The 17,029-nt window shown below is 48.8% G+C and overlaps 1 protein-coding gene across 9 annotated transcripts in view; it reads left to right on the top strand.

The window, feature by feature from the left end:
• The window catches only part of SETX (senataxin), a 65,402-nt gene extending 49,103 nt beyond the window's left edge, over window positions 1-16,299 (top strand). For 7 of the 9 annotated variants that reach the window (XM_043566220.1, XM_043566217.1, XM_043566218.1 and 4 more), the window contains 6 exons: window positions 125-312; window positions 2,522-2,614; window positions 4,268-4,432; window positions 7,938-8,036; window positions 9,318-9,405; window positions 13,153-16,299. In XM_043566220.1, the coding sequence (XP_043422155.1) occupies window positions 125-312; window positions 2,522-2,614; window positions 4,268-4,432; window positions 7,938-8,036; window positions 9,318-9,405; window positions 13,153-13,899 (1,380 nt within the window). In that variant the 3' untranslated portion in view covers window positions 13,900-16,299. Of the gene's footprint in view, window positions 1-124; window positions 313-2,521; window positions 2,615-4,267; window positions 4,433-4,810; window positions 5,278-7,937; window positions 8,037-9,317; window positions 9,407-13,152 lie in introns of those variants that run through there. The other 2 variants (XR_006295038.1, XM_043566224.1) reach the window with 2 other exon arrangements.
• Window positions 16,300-17,029: the final 730 nt, after the last annotated feature.

Below are 17,029 nucleotides of genomic sequence, written 5' to 3'. Positions count from 1 at the left end.
AATTTTTGCTTGTTGGTCATCTCAACGCCACCTAAACCTTGCCATTTCCATGTTACCACTCAGTGTTTTGATGATAGTGGGAAAAGTATAAATGAATTCTTGGAAATTGGTTCCTCCCTTTCAGAAAGCACAGGAGTATGGCTATGACCAGTCAATGATGGCTCGCTTCTGCAAGCTGCTGGAAGACAGCGTAGAGCACAATGTGATCGGCAGGCTGCCTGTTTTACAGCTTACTGTTCAGTACAGGATGCACCCAGACATATGTCTCTTCCCCTCTAATTACGTTTATAACAGAAGCTTGAAAACAAATAGGTGAGTTCATTCCTTTTTTTTTTTTTTAAGTTTATTTGGGGGGGGGTAGGGGGAGAGGAGAGAGGGAGGGAGGGAGGAAGGGAGGGAGGGAGAGAGAGAGAGAGAGAGAGAAAGAGAGAGAGAGAGAGAATATCCCCCACAGGCTCCACACTCAGCACAGAGCCCTACAGGGGGCTTGAACTCACAAACCGTGAGATCATGACTTGAGCTGAAATCAAGAGTCAGACACTTAACTGACTGAGCCACCCCAGGTGCCCTCCGTTTATTCCTTATTGGCTTATTTTATTTGTAGGGTTAGCTGCTTAAGAAGAATAGGTATTTTGGTATGTTCTTAAGTCCTGTCATAAAAAGTGTAAAACAAAGGTTTAGTAATTTTTTTTCTAATTACAAGAGCCATGTTGATTTTAGCAAATGTATATAAACAAAAAAGAAGGGGGGAAAGATTGCCCTTATTTATGCTACCCAGAAATAATCACTCATAGCATCTTGCTGTATCTATTTCCAATCTTTGTATTATGCCTATCTTTTTAAAAAATTTTTTCACTTTAAAATTATTTTATAGGGGCGCCTGGGTGGCACAGTCGGTTAAGCGTCCGACTTCAGCCAGGTCACGATCTCGCGGTCCGGGAGTTCGAGCCCCGCGTCGGGCTCTGGGCTGATGGCTCGGAGCCTGGAGCCTGTTTCCGATCCTGTGTCTCCCTCTCTCTCTGCCCCTCCCCCGTTCATGCTCTGTCTCTCTCTGTCCCAAAAATAAATAAACGTTGAAAAAAAATTTTTTTTTTTTTTTAAATAAAATTATTTTATAATATTTATTTTAAGAGCGAGCGCAGATGAGGGGCACAGAGAGAGGGAGAGAGGGAATCCCAAGCAGGCTCAGCGCCGTGAGCATCGAGCGCAGCATGGGGCTCAATCCCATGAACCGTGAGATCACGACTGAGCCAAAACCAAGAGCCAGACGTGCAACTGACAGAGCCACCTGGGCACCCCACTTTTTGAATTCTTTTTTTTTTTTTTTTAAATTTTTTTTTCAACGTTTTTTATTTATTTTTGGGACAGAGCGAGACAGAGCATGAACGGGGGAGGGGCAGAGAGACAGAGAGAGAGGGAGACACAGAATCGGAAACAGGCTCCAGGCTCCGAGCCATCAGCCCAGAGCCCGACGCGGGCCTCGAACTCACGGACCGTGAGATCGTGACCTGGCTGAAGTCGGCCGCCTAACCGACTGCGCCACCCAGGCGCCCCTTGAATTCTTTTTTAAAAACTTTTTTTTTTTTTTAAGTTTATTTATTTCACGAGAGCATCGGCGGGCAGGGGCAGAGGGAGAGAGAGCATCCCAAGCAGGCTCCATGTTCAGCACAGAGCCCCACGTGGGCTTGATCTCGTAAACTGAGACCATGACCTGAGCTGAAATCAGGAGTTGGACACTTAACCGACTGAGCCACCCAGGCCCCCCCCCCGCCTTTTTTAATCTTGGGGGGGAAAAAATCATACCATACTGTACATAGTACAGATTTTCCTTGACTTATGACGGAGTTATGTTCCTATAAACATAAGTCAAAAACGCATGTAATATACCTAACCTACCCTCCCAAGCATCCTAGCTTAGCCCAGCCTGCTGACATGTGCTCAGAACCCCTACGTTAGTCTACAGCTGGGCGAAGTCGTTTAAGGCGAAGCCTATTCTGTGATAAAGTGCTGGATGTCCCGTGTGATGCACTGAATACGGTACCGAAAGTGACAAGTGGAGTAGTTGTCAGTGTAGGGGAGGTCACCCTCGTGATCGCGGAGCTGCCTGGGAGCTGCGGCTCGCTGCTCTCGTGAGAGGAGCATACAGCGCGTGGCTAGCCCGGGACAGGATTCCAGTTTACAATTCCCAGTGCGATTTCCACTGAAACGTATTGCTTTTGCACCACCGCAAAGTCGAAAAATTGTAAGTGGGACCATCGTAAGTCGGAGACCGTCTGTGTTCTGCGGCTTACAATGTTTTCGCTCGTTGCCTCGTGAGTGCTGTTTAGTCGTGGTTATCTGTAAGTGCATAGACCACTCGCCCTCGCCGAGAACAGAAATAAAATCTGTGTTTTACCTGTTGCTAAAACACATTCTGAGAAGATATCTTATCCCCAGCTTCTTCCCTGACAAAAAAATACTAATTATAATGAGAATTTTTTTCTTATAACTTGTATTCTGAATGGTGGCTGCTTTTTTGTAGACTGACTGAAACCAATCGGTGTTCATCAGACTGGCCATTTCAACCTTACCTCGTGTTTGATGTCGGAGACGGTTCAGAAAGACGGGATAATGAGTATGTTTTCCTCCCTTGAATCCCCAGTGATGGTCCCAGAGTTGTTCTATTATTTTTGTTCATATTTATATTGAAAACATTTTCTGTGCCTCTCTCTGCCTAGGATCAGGGCACAGTCATTCTTAGGGAGCTAGGCTACTAGCTTCTCCTTTTTATCATAGATTATTAATATCTCTGTCTATATGTTTCGGCCTTGTAGTTCTTCTTAAGTCTGTAATGGGGATCGTAATCCCTACCATGATAAGCTCTTGAGCAAATACATGCTAAGGTCACAGCTGTGAGTAGGACAGACATGGCCCCAGTGCATGGCTGTTGTGATCGAAGACAAGAGGCAGTATAGATCCCTTGGATGAAGGTGGGAGACAGAGGGTGAACGACCCCTCACGTGTGGGATTGTGAGTAAGGGAGCACGTTCCAGGCAGTCTGTGAGTGACAGAAAGGATTGGTGGCTGGTAAGCAGTAAAAACTTCAAAGGAGTCAGGGCTTACGAGAAAATAAGAGAGTAATAGTCTAAAGGCTGCGTTTGTCAGCACAGGGCCTATCTAGAAGTAAGGAGAAATAGAAATGCCACCTCTGTGTCACCGAGAGCGCCGTAGAGAAGGTGACATCCTCAGTAAGAACGAGGCAGTAAGCCACCGAGGAGGGTGGAGGGGACATTCAGCGAAGAAGTTAAGAGAGACAGAGAAGCAGTTGGCCACAACTAATGTGGAGGTGAAAGTCACAGAGGAACGTTGGCCTGAGAGGTGAATGACGAAAATAAGGACTTCAGAGATGGAAGAGAAGGCTGGCTGACTGGGTTTTCTGTCAAGTGAGCCTAGAAGTTAAGAACATGGGGATTAAAGGCCCTTAAACTGAGACCTTCAGGCAGCTTCAGGTGCAGTGCGGTTGTCCTGGAATGGGAGTGAAGGGGTGCATGTCTTTTGGGAAGTGAGCTGGGAGTGCGGGGGGAGGCCAGTGCGGACGCGCCCCCAGGCTGCGTCCTGTTCAGTCCGCGTGGACGGCGGCCCCTGGCCGTGGGTGCGAGCTCCGCACAGCCAGTGCTGGGGAGTGAAGGAAGGCGATCCCGTCTAGAGCGCTGGTCTCAGTGTGTGCAAATTCTTTTTTTTTTCTTTCTTTTAAGTTTATTTATCTTGAGGGAGACGGGGAGAGGGGCAGAGAGAGGGGGAGAATCGCAAGCAGGCTCCGTGCTGTCAGGGCAGAGCTCAGCTCGGGACAGAACCCACGACCCTGGGATCATGACCGGAGCCAAAACCAAGAGTCAGACGCCCAACCGACCTAGCGACCCAGGCGCCCCCAGACAGTAGATGCTTAGTGCTAGCTCTTTCCTGTTCCTGTCTTGGTTACTGTCAATACTTCTTACTGTTGCTATCCCTGTTTTGACAGATGAAGAGATCGGTGAGTAAGCTTCAGGTGACATCACACTCTTCGTCCTCATAACTTCCTGTTTCACTGGGTGGTTGTATGTCTTTAAGGGTACCATATTGATGGTCATTGTAACAGCCTCTTTGAGCCACTGATGACTGAGCAAAGGCCAAAGCTACCTTCCTGCCCTTCACTCTAGCAGAAAACAAAGTGGGACTGAAGCTAGCAGTTGGACTGCTATTAGTTTTGATGTGTTTTGTTTTGTTTTGTTTTGTTTTTCATCTTATTTAGCTCATATATAAATGTTCAAGAAATAAAACTGGTAATGGAAATAATTAAACTTATTAAAGACAAAAGAAGGGATGTTACTTTCCGGAACATTGGCATAATAACCCATTACAAGGCTCAGAAGACGATGATTCAGAAGGATTTGGACAAAGAGTTTGATAGAAAAGGGTGAGGCATCTATATTTTTACAGATATTTCCAGGTTTTCGGTTGAATTAAAAAGAAGAAAGAGGGGATAAAAGGAAACCTAACTCTAGGGAATGGTCTCAGGCTGTGGTAAGATAGCAGGAGGAGACTCACGGGCTGGCTTGGGTCACGCTGGGTCGGGAACGCTCACCCTCCCAGCCCCGCAGACCAGTCAGTACCTCCTGCTGCTGGCAGTGACCTCCCCACCACAACTGGCAGTGGAACCGACTGAGAAACCCTCCAGGCCTTTTCCTTTAGTTCCCGGGACTTGTTGACCTGAATTGTAATTCTAGTAGGATTCATGAAGTAACACTTGCACTTGGGATAAAGTATTTAACCCTTTTCATGCCTTTATGTACAGGGTGAAGATCGTGTTTTTTGTCTCATTGGAAAGCCATTAACTCAAACATTTCTTAACCTAGAAACACACAAGCTTACCAAAATTGGCTCTAGAAAAAATAGAAAATTTGAACAGACCTGTAAAAAGAGATGGAATTAGTGGTCAGACTCTTTCCAACAAAGAAAAACCCAGGACCAGGCTTCACTGGTGAATTCTGCCAGACATTAAGATAAGAATTAACACCAATCCTTCTCAGACTCTTCCAAAAAATAGAAGAGGAGGGAAGACTTTCTAACTCATTTTATGAGGCCAATATTACCATAATACCAGAGCCACGGAAAACATCACAAGAAGAGAGAAACTACAGGCCAGTATCCCTTATGAATATGGATGTAAAAATCCTCAACAAAATAATGGGAACTGAATTCAGCCGCATATTAAAAGGAGCATACACCAAGACCATAGTGGGATTATCTCAGGAATGCAAGGTTGGTTCAACATACAAAAGTCAATCTGTGTGATCAACCATACTAATAGAATAAAGGGAGAAAACCTACACGATCATCAGAATAGATGTAGAAGGAGCATTTGACTTTTCGTGATAAAAGCACTCAGCAAACTAGGAATAGAAAGGAACTTCTGCGACCTAATAGAAGGTATCTATGACATGCTTGATGGTCAGACTGAGTGCTGTGCCGCTAGGATCAGGAAGGGTGCCTGCTCTTGCTACGTTTGTGCAGCATGGTTTTAGAGGTCCTAAGCAGGGTAATTGAGCAAGAAAAAGAAATTAAAGGTGTTTGTATTATACGAGAACTAAAACTATCCCTTTTCATAGTTGGCCGGACCTACTGTGTAGAAAACCCTAAAAATCCACATAAGCTCTCCATTCTAACAGGTGAGTTCAGCCAAGTTGTAGATGCAGGATCAGCATACAAAAATCCATTGCGTGTGTGCGCAGTAGCAACTAGCCATCTGAAAAGGAAATTTAAAAAACAATTCAGTTTATAATGGAGTCAAAAAGGACAAAATATTTAGGAATAAAAGAAAAGTACAAAATGGTGAAAGCAGTTAACACCTAGGTAAGTGGAGAGACATTCTCTGTCTGTGGATCAGAAGACTTCGTGTTGTGAAGGGGGCAGCGCTCCCCAGAGTGATCTACAAACTCACCCTCAATTCTGCCGTCTCTGCCAGAATTCCAGCTGCCCATTGTGTAGAAATGGACAAGCTGAACCTAAAATTCACGTGGAAATGCAAGACGCCGCAATTATATTGAAAAAGAATACTGTTAGGGGCTCATGCTTTCCTATTTCAAGACTTACTACAAAGTTAGTTATCAGAACTGGTACGGTCCTAAGGATAGACCTGTAAACCGGTAGACTAGAATTGGGAGTTCAGAAATAAACCCGTGCATTTATGGCCAGTGGGTTTTCAGCAAGGGGGCCCAGGCCATTCATTGGGGAAACAAAATGGTGCTGGACCAACTGGATCTCCACCTGCAAGAGAATGAGTTTCGAACCTTGTCTCCCACCCCATAATGAACTCAAAGTGGAGTAGAGCAGGAAACCTAAGAGATAAAATTTTAAAACTTGGAACAAAGGTATAAATCTGTATGACCTCAGATTAGACAATTTTCTGGTATGATACCCAAGCACAAGTTACCAAAGAAAGAATAGATAAATTAGACTTGATAAAAATTAGAAACTTCTGTGTGTCAAAGTACACTACCAAAAAAGGGAAAAGACAGCCCACAGAGTGGGAGAAGATACGGATGGTTCTGACTTACCATGGTTTGACTTAGAATTTTTCAGCTTTCTGATGGTGTGATAGCAGCACACATTCAGTAGAAGCTGTACTTCAGGTTTTGAATTTGGCTTTTTCTCCCCCGGGGACTGGTGTGCGGTATGATCCTGCCTCGTGATGCTGGGGAGCGGCGAGCCGCAGCACCCGCTCAGCCCCACGGTCCCGGGGGTAAACCATGACACAACCGTTCTGTACCTATCGCAGTGCAGTGGTCAATAAATTACGTAAGATAACCTAGCACTTCATCAGGAAGTGGGCTTTGCCCAACTGTAGGCAAACGTGAGTGTCCTGAGCCTGTTTGAGGCTGTCCAGGCTAAGCTCCGGTGTTCAGTAGGTTAGGTGTAACAAATGCATTCTCAGCCTAAGGTATTTTTAACCTCTGATGGGTGTATTGGGATGTGACCCCATCCTAAGTCAAGGAAAGTCTACGTGCACATCCTGTATCCGATGGGTCTCCTAACCGGAGTATAGAAAGAACTCCCACAACTCGGTAACAAACGGTTGAGTCATCGGATTTTTTTTTTAACGAGCGAAGGCTTTGAATAGCGTTTCTCAGAAGAAGATTGTGACCGAATGGTCAACCGGCACAGGAAAGATGTCGCACCTCGTTTGTCACTAAGGGAAATGCACATCGAAACCACAGTGAGATACCCTTTCACCCACCTAAGCGATGACGATGATGATAATAGATAATAACAGAGTTTGAATAAGGACGTTGAGAAATTGGAGCCCTTATGCTTTGCTGGGAAGAGTGTAAAATGGTAGATCACTGTGGAAAAACAGTTTGGCGAGTCCTCAAAAAGTTAAGCATAGAATTACCAAGCGACCGAGCAGCTCCCCTGCTAGGTATGTGCCCAAAAGAACGGAGAAGACGTTAGCACGAAAGCTGGTACGTGAATGTTCACAGCAACGTTACTCGTAACGGTCAAAAAGAGCAAACAAGCCAAACGTCCCTCAGTTGTAAATGGATCGATGGCGGTGAAAGAAGCCAAGCGGGAAGGGCCACGCGTGTTATGATTCCCTTTGTGTGAAATTACCAGACAGAAAGTAGGTTGGTGGTTGCCAGGCCTGGAGAGCGGGAGAGATCGCGAGGGACTGACTGCCGACGGGCACGAGGGGTGGAAGTGTCGTCGCGGAGGCAGACGGAGGTGGCGGTTGTACAGCATGGCGGGTGCTGAGCGCCACGGGATGCCGTACTTTAGAACGGGGAATTTTACGCTCCGTGAATCCTGTTTCGGTAAAAAAAGAGAACCGTGAGAAAAGCTTTTGCAGAACGCTGCCGTGTAAACGGGTGCGTTTCGCGATGAGCTTCCTTTTTCCAACGAGCCTGTTTCTCTTTTGCAAATAGGCCAGCAGAAGTAGATACCGTGGACGCGTTCCAGGGCCGCCAGAAAGATTGTGTTATCGTCACGTGTGTCAGAGCAAATGCCCTGCAAGGCTCCATTGGGTGAGTAACTCTCGTCACTGCCTTTTCACTGGTCTGTAGTCTCGAGCCAGATCTGTTTCCGACCACCGTCGGAGAATACCGTCATTTGCTCGCTCGGCCTTTATAAAGCCGTGCGTAACGTCGTGAAGGTTTCCCTCCTTCGGTTGCGTGAAGTCGATCTGCTGTCTGGTGTGCTGCTCTTCGTACCTCGTGTGTTAACCTGTGTCCCGCTGGCAGTCTGTCCTTTCCCTCCGAAGGGTGCCCTCCATCTTGGACCGGGGGCAGTTTGCAGGGGGCTTGCTCCTCTCCAGGATGGGTCATGGAGTGGTTTTTCGTCTTCGCTGTGTTTTCGTGCTTTGGCCAAGTTTGTCAGCCTTAACTCCTGTGGGTTTACTCACTAAAGAGGCCCAGGACACTGTGACGGTTGACAGAAAACTCCCCCGAGTCTTGGAGCCCTGAGACTCCTGTGTGGTTACTTTTTTCCTTCTTTTGAGGAGGTGAAAGTTCCAGATTGTACAGATATGTTGACTTGGTCTGAAAGAAAACAGTAACGTAAGGAATGGTGACGTACGCTCTCCCTGCCCCGTTTGGAGAGGGTCTGCACGCACACACGGAGGCCTGGTGTCTCCAGACCATCCTGTTAGCGGTCCGCTCTCTCCCAGCTCACTGGAAAGTTCACCTTGTTCGCATGGCAGTTCTGTTCCTTCTGAGCTCCCCTAGATCTGTTGCTACATTTGTCTGAGACTTGTGTGTTTGTGTACTGGCTCCACGACATTTGAGTGATTTCAGATACATTTAAATGAAGAGTCACTGGTCACGGCTCCCCCGGGTGGCTGTCTGTTAAGCGTCCGACTCTTCAGCTCAGCTCACATCTTGATCTCAGGGTCATGAGTTCAAGCCCCGTGTTGGGCTCCACACGGGGCACGAAGCCTACTAAAAAATGGTTTTTTTTTTAATTTTTAAAAATAATAACTGATCTAGTATTGTATTTTTAGGATGTTTCTAAGGCTTAAGAATGACGCTGTTAACACTGCCAGTGTCTCCTCCAAGTGAGACTAGGAGATTGACCGATGCACCACTTGGGAGGGAAAGCTCCAGATATTTTGTTTATTGTTTTTGATGGAAGTTTCTTATTTGCCGGGGACCCTATGTTGGGAAAAGGGAGAAAACCACGTCACGTTAAAGGAGGAGAAGGAGCCCGGGAAAAGCTGTCTGATGTGTGTGTCTGTGACTCACCTACACTCACATGCTAAGTCATTCTGCAGAAAGAAGTAACTTTTTTTTTTTTTTTTTACCACTTAGATTTCTGGCAAGTTTGCAAAGATTGAATGTCACCATTACACGAGCCAAGTACAGCCTCTTCATCCTCGGACATTTAAGGACCTTGATGGTAGGTGCATTCCTGGGACCAGAGGACTCCAGAGTCCGCCCATGGTTAACTGAGGCTGGCTCGAGGTTTCGTTTTTATTTTCCATCAAAAATGCAAGTGATCGCAGGGTTACAGAATAATGAGCCTCTTCCCCCTGGTGGTTCTGCGCTCCGGCAGCTTCTGCCTGGGTGCTGACCGCTCACCCTGCCCCGGTCCAAGGCCCAGGTACCCATGGTCTGTTTTCAAGATGACCTTTTTCAAAAAGAAGAAAGAAGTCTCCCATCCGGGGACTGTTGAGATAGTAAATCCATACTATGAAGTGAAGTGCTTGGACAGCTGTGGGCACTTAGCAGACACTCAGCTCACCTGGTTGTTACTGGCCCAGCTTAAGGCCAGCGGGAGGGAGCTGGCGAGCGCGCGCGGGTCCTGCCTCCTGTGTGCCGCGCGCTCCGTGTCCCCCGGGTGGGGGCCGTGGCAGAGCCCCTCTAGGAGAGGCGGCAGGTTTGCGTCCGTCCGTGGTGGACGGAGCGCGGCCTCATTCGGTGATGTCACGGCCCGGGAAAGCAGATGCTTGCTGCCTGTCTCCTTAGGGGTAATAGCTTCGGACTTGTCCAATTTCAGCGTCTAACACGGTCGTTGGTTATCGTAGGAGTGGAGCCAACTCATTCGGGTTTTTTTTCCCCGGTTTTCCCCCTACTTTCCGGCTTAGTGCCACCAGAGGGCATTCCGACCCTGTCTTGCCCGTGTACTTCTTCCCTGCGTCTGTGCTTTTCAGGTTTTCTTGTTTGGGTGCCCCGTTGGAAGAATTTTTGAAAGCTGCCGGTACCACCTGTTTTTAAGTCGCTGTGAAAAACTTGTTAGAAGTTTAACTAAAGATTTTGTTTCTAGCATGTTCTAAATCCCGACATGGTGAAATAACTATTAAAAATAAATCTTTACGTTGCTCTTAAAAGCGTCCAGCAGAACAGATAGCCGTAGGACTCTCTTTGCTTTTGAAATTGAATTTCCACTTGTACTTGTTTAGGATAAGATTCAGTGGGGCATATATTTTTGTAATTGTCTCACTATTATATCTCTCTGCCACGAACGTTTATACATCAGCTGGAAGTTTGAAAAACATTTTCATAACTGAGGAGACTGTGTGAAGCGTGAACTTCTCTGTACTTTGTTCGCAACTTCCTGTGAATCTACAGTCACCTCAAAATAAAAGGTTTTTTGTAGAATTATTTTTCCTGGGACCGTAAGGATCTAAGTGTGAAAACGGGATTTCTTATCAGTTGGTTGACCTATTACTATTTTTAGTAATAAAATTTTTGAATGTTGGCGGTGTTTAAACCTGGAAGGTAACACGGCACTTGTGTTGTGTCTGCCCTGATTAAAGGAGCCTCTGTGGGCTCCCCCGTTCCCACCGCCCCCTTCTGTTTGGCACCCAGGAGTTTGTGCCCTGGCAGTGCGGCCTGCGGTCGGATGACCGGGCAGGACAGAGTGCGGGCGGGAGGGCCCCGAGAGCGCGTGGGGGAGGTCTTCACTCTGGGAAGCCAGCGCCGTAAAAAGATGGAGAAAGAATACAGTAAAAAAAGTCCCAGTTTATCACTTGGGTTTTTCCAACTTAACTTCCGCGGTCCTTGGAGCCTTTTTCCTATGTTTTTGTTTCTGTTTTTGTTTTTTATGCTTACCCCAGTTTTCCTTCCGGAAACAGAACCAATGACGAAGGCACTTGGTTTTCTCTGAGAAACCAAGAGTGATAGCCCTTACTCAGAACCGTTTTTGTGCTCTCAGAATCCGATTAAACACCACCGTTAGGTGCCGTAGACGTGGCAGAGACAGCAAGACCATCTGCTTCGTGTCACACCTGTGTTTCGGCCACAGGGTGAGCATCTCTGGGAGCTCTCCGGAGCGAGAAAGAGATCCGAGCCGCGGAGCCTGGCTCGCGGGCCTGCGTGGTGCGCGCCGGCCCTGGCCTTCCGTGTTACTGACGCGGCCCTTCGAGCGTAACGAGATGCTGTGAGGTCAGCATCGATACTGCGGTTCGTGAAGTCCAAGAAGCCATTATGACATAAGTCACTAGCTCATGTGCTACTCTTAGGCTGTGACGCTTTATTTCCACTTAGAACTTTTATTTTATATTTATTAAAAGAATTCTTCTAGTCTTGTTTAGACAGACGTAGGTCACTCTTGTTTGTGCACAAAAGAGAAAAAATACAGACAAGATGAACAGGTTGAGAGATCCCTAAAAGTATTTCACTTTCCGAGTCTGGCGCTACGTCACCATTTCCCGGGTCACAGTCACGTGGCCTCGTTGACGCACAGGCCGTGCCCCTGTGCCCTGTGCCATCAGAAGGCGTTCCCTAAGAGTACCCCCCACGGTCTCCGGGGTTCTCCTCCAGCCCCTGGTCTCCGTTCTCCAGGAGTTCATGCTGGTACTTTTTTGTCTCATCAGAACATTTCTGTGGGCAGGTTTTCAGGCAAGAGCTGGGAGTCCTTCTTCCTTCAGGTGGTTTATTGACTGAAAGTCGAGGGGTCGTGGTTGCCTAGCCAGGAATTCCTCTAGGATTAGTTACTCGGAGACTGCGCCCTGGCTGGTAGGCACCCCAGATTCAGAAATGGTAAAATGTGAACACGGTGTGCGTTTCAGAATCAGTTAAATAAAACATCGTTCCTATTTTACAGATGAGGAAACAGGCCCAGAGAGGCCCGCTTGACCCAGGTCATGCAGCCAGTTAAAATTGCTGCCCTCCCCCACCTTTATGAATAGGACGGGAGCCCCCGCGAGGACAGCGGACAGTGGACAGCTGTGCTCTTTGCCCTCCTCCTCTCGCTCCTTCTCTTCTCCCTCCCCCCTCCCCCTCCTTCCTCATCGTCCTCCTCTTCCTCCTTTTCCTCCTCTCCTTCCCCTCCCCCTCTTCCCCCCCTCCTCCCCCTCCTCTTCCCTCCAGGCTTTGTGTTTTTTTCCTCTCATGCACGCTCCTCTTTCTAAGGATGCCCACATTCTAATAACTGTAAAGCAGCAATTTATTGCCAAGCCAGGTCTAACAGGAAGTGAGGAGAATGCATGCTAGTGGGTTTTCTTCTCCTTAGGTGTGCCTCTCCTAACGTGAGCTCCTCCAGGAAGGTGGGAAAAATCTGTGGAATAGTTGTCTCAGTGTATGAAGATGGTTTAGCCCCTTTGGAGTCTAGGAGGCCTTTGACAGTTCAGTGGCAGCTATGGGCCTCTTTCTAGAATAGTCACATGCACCCAGAAGTTAGGGCTTTCTGGCACCAAGCTTTCCTGCTCCAGCGTATGAGCCTTTCGAGAAGCAGGCAAGACTCTAGATCAACAGTGTCCGAGGAACTTTCCGGGATGACAGAGCCGTTCGGTGCCCGCACCATCCAGTCACTCACCACGAGGCACATGTAGCCGCTGAGCACTTGAAATGCGGCTGCTGCAACTGAGGAAGTGCATTTCTTATTTAATTTAATTTAATTAATTGAAATTTAAATAGCTCCTTGTGGCTGCTGGCAGCTGGTACGGTCTGTGTAACAGCCAGTGACCCCACGGCACCAGTAACGTGGTAAAATGGGGGAGGTCCTTTCTTATAGGCAGCGACCAGGGCTCTTTCCTGATAACATGGCCTCTTTCTGTGTCTGGACTTCTCTTTCCTTTAGTGGATTCTTGAGAGCCTAGTCATGAAGTGAATTTATTGTTCAGAAATGAAAGAAATCTCATGCTTCCCAAGCATATGAGAGTTTTGGGGGGGGTGTAATTGTCTCTCCCTTGTCTGTTTCTAGGAAAATCAGCACTGGAATCACCTGATTCAGGACGCACAGAAGCGGGGTGCCATCGTCAAGACGTGCGACAAAAACTACAGGCACGACGCAGCCAAGATTCTGAAACTCAAGCCCGTCCTGCAGAGAAGTCTGACTCACCCGCCCACCGTGGCCCCGGAGGTGGCCAGACCCCAGGGTGGCTTGCCCGGCAGCAAGCCAGACGGTGAATTTGCCAAGACGTCTTTCCCTTCCTCCCTGTATCACGTGCCTTCTGGCTGTAAGGAATCCACTGGTGCTGTTACCACCAAGGACCCTGAAAGACCTCCTATTCAGGACCGGCTTCGGGACCCACGACTGCTTAGGAGGCTGGGCATAGACCCCGAAGCCAAAGGGACGTGCCCGAGGGATCCGCAGCCCCTGAGCCCCCAGCATCCTGGGGCCACGCCTCCCTCGGGGGAGCCAGGCTTCCCTCTGAGTCACCAGGACCTGGGTGGTGCCCAGCTGTCCACCGCCAGAGGGACCACGCTGAGCACCCAGAACCCTCCCGTGCAGTGGGAGCCTCCAGCTGCCGGTACAGATGTCTCCGCGAGTAAAAGAGCATGTGACTGGGAAGGAGGGCTCAGCCGCAGGAGAGAGACCAGGGCTTTCAGCGAAGGGGACCGGGAGACGCAGAGCCCTGAGAGCCGTCACCCGAAGAGGCGCTCCGGCTGGGACAACAGGAGACTGGAAGAGGAAGACAGTGGTTCCAAGAGAAGAAAGTTTTTATAGTAAAGCCAAGTGACAGAGATGGTCAGCCCCAGCATCACCGCAGACTTAAGATGACCACTAATGGGACTGTCCAGATCCGATTATTTTTGTCCTTAAAGGAGTTTGTGTGCTGTTGGAAAACACGGAAAACGTATCCTAACACCTGAACCTCTCGGTGTCTTCGATATCTTTTGTCAGCCGCAAAAGCTGTCGAGGGCGTTTGTGTGTCCGTTATATTGTCCTTGAAGACTTCAAATGTTGATCTCTTGTTGTTGTATAGTGAGGGAGACTGGAGTGGATGGTGTAAAAGTTGAAGTGTACATTTGTATAGCAAATAACAAAATCCTTTTAAAATGTAATCTAGTAGACCGTTTTTCTTTCCCCTGCTTAAAATGTTGCTCATTTCCAACAGAACAAACTTTATATCTAAAAAAAATAAAAAGGGGCAGGAGGAGGAGGAGGACAGGCCCTTTCAAACATTGTTATGGCAAGACAGACCTCTTCAGCCCGGGTAGTCTGCAGTAAGCTCAGTTAATGCTGGTGGGTCAGATGTCTCTAGTTCTATTTAAAAAAAAAACAAGTGGAGTCTCCTGGGGGAACCTTCAGGAAGCAGAGCTACGTTAGGTGAAGTTCTGCTGATGTTGGGTGTTTTTAGATGAGGCTCCTTGGCACAGAATATTACGTTTCTCTGATGAGTTCATCTACCTATTTCAGGGAGCACATGGGTTTCGAGCTGAAATTCTGATTTCCCCTTGAGATAGAAAAATACCAAGTGAAAGAATCATTCTTGAGATACCATTCAGATGCCCCCCCAGCGTATTGTGAGCATCCCGGAACCGGTGGGTTACAAGTCCAGTGGTCGTCAGCTGCCGGATCAGTGCAGGGGGGACCCTGGAAGAGCCACCGAGGCTTGGGTGTGAAAGCTTGCCGGTTGCCGGGAGAATCCGACCAGTTTGTTTTGGGGAGAGCGTGGGGAACTGCCTGTTACTCCCCCCCCCCCCAGGGGATTCTGGTCACTAACCGGGCAGCCTGGGACCCGAGAGGGCAGGCCAGATAGAATATTGTGGGCAGGAAATCCCTCTCTTTGAAAAGAGAAGGAGAAGAGTGCAGACGTGTGAGGTTGAGACCCAGGAAGAGAGCGGACAGGTTTCCTGTGAGCTCTGGGGCCCGCGTTACCTGCTGCCGGTACATGAGTGCGGCAGGATCATCTGATCGGAGGGGATGGTGCTGTTGTGGAGGGGGGTGCCATGGCGAGCGGACGTTTGTCTGGACAAGGGAGGCCTGTCTGACCGCAGGGCCAGACGTGAGGGTGCACGGTAGCCAGTGACACTCGTCAGAACCAGTGGTTTGTAGCGACTGCTAGGCAGCCCGTTAGCTACTTTGGGGAGGAGACCAGACCCTTGGAGATCCACATGCACCGTTTAAAATGCTGTCCTCTGCTTTTTAAGCTAAGGGGGCTTTGTGTCAGAACTTCTACCGAAACTGGTTGTTTAAGAGCTTTAAAACATTTGCCAGAAGTTTTAAACCTACCTTCTGTGACCCACGTCCCGCCCAGCGGGGTCCAGACGGCTGCTGGTGTTGGGCCAACACTCCTGGCCCTGGGCATGTGCTCCGTCCCCCGTTGGTGGGCAGGACACTTGTCCTTGGCCACGCGGTGTCAGAAAGCGCAGGGTGTGGGGTGCAGGGCGAGCCCCACCCCGTCTGAGTCAGGGGCTCTGTAAGCTTCCCGCGTGTGCCTTTGGCACGAAACCTCATTGTTAGTTTGAGTTCACTTTGCTGCTATCTTGTAAGATGCCTCGTTGAGCGGATACTTGGTGGCGACGATTTAAAGGGTCGAAGAACTCCATCGGCTCCTAAAAGGCGTGACAGTGACAGGCAGAGCTGGGGTCAGGAAGTGCTCCCAGGCCAAACCCGGACGGTGCTCTCTCCGGGGGCCCAGTGTTAACACCCGTCCTGGCGCTGTGCTCTTCTGTTGGTTCGCCACCCACCCGGCCTGTGTCCTGACAGCCCCTCCCTGGGAACACAGTCCCGCCTGATCCCGCATTTGAAACTGTTTGTTGTTCTGGTTGGTGAAAATGTTGGCACAAATCATTTCATACGGGCGCCTCTCTGGTGGTGGCGGTCAGAACGGTGTCGTTCTCGCAGAGTGAAAAATACGGCTGTTTTCTTCGCCCTTGCCGTGGCGTTGGAAGGAAGTGCCCCGTTTTCTTTCCGTGTTCGTTCTCTCACCACGAATACATCCTACTCAAACGCTTGTTTTGCCTCTTTGTATACAATCTTCCTTGGCTTTACTGTGCATGGTTTATTTGGTGAATATATTTTCATGTATTATTACCAGGAGCAGATTTGATAAGTACATGTGAATAACCTCCTGTAAATGAATTTTATAACAAAAATGCACTAAACTATTTTCTAAAATTAGCCGTGTAGACGATAATTTTTGGCTGCAGCTTTGATAATTCTTTCTAACGCTCTGAATTCATAGCTGGGGTTCGGTGAACAGTAACCCTCTGGTCTTTGTGAAAACACACCTTTGAAGAGAAAAGGGTGAAATTAAACGTGGAAATAAAACTGGCCTGAGTTAGGAGCTACATATGACGGGGTCAGGTGCAGTGTCCTAACCAGCGTGCTTTGGGTCACTTGATTTGTCTTAGGCGGAAATTACTGCCGGGGGGGGGGGGGGGCGGGATTTGCTTTACGCAGCCCTGTTCTCCAGCCCCCTTCCCCCACCCCCACCCCGGCTCTCTGTGAAATCCCAGCCGTGAGGTCACAAAGTGTTCATGACCATCCATGGTGGCCGGTCCTATTTTGAGGCTTGGTTCGACAAAAGAGCACACTCACCTTTAGGCTGAGACCGGGGAGAGCGGAGCTCCCAGAGTCACGATGGGGGACAGGGTGCAGACGTCCGAGGCGGGCTGACTGCCGATGGCAGCAGCCGTGGGGCGCCTTCATAAAAGCGGTAGCTTCGGGGAGTGTCATCAGGCTTGGCCACACCGCCTGTTCGAGGGCACGGGCTCATTCCGGATGCGCGCACCCGGGGAGGGTGAAATGGCGAATGGGGACTTAGGGGGCATCCTGAATCTGCCGGGTGACCCGGTGAGTGCTCTGACGGCCCTCTGGCTTGTGGGGCTCATTACTGCAACATCTGTAG

This window comes from Prionailurus bengalensis, chromosome D4 (assembly GCF_016509475.1).
Source record: "Prionailurus bengalensis isolate Pbe53 chromosome D4, Fcat_Pben_1.1_paternal_pri, whole genome shotgun sequence".
NCBI lineage: Eukaryota > Metazoa > Chordata > Mammalia > Carnivora > Felidae > Prionailurus > Prionailurus bengalensis.
The sequence above is the reverse complement of the archived record's forward strand: the minus strand, read 5'-3'. Positions and strand labels throughout refer to the sequence as shown.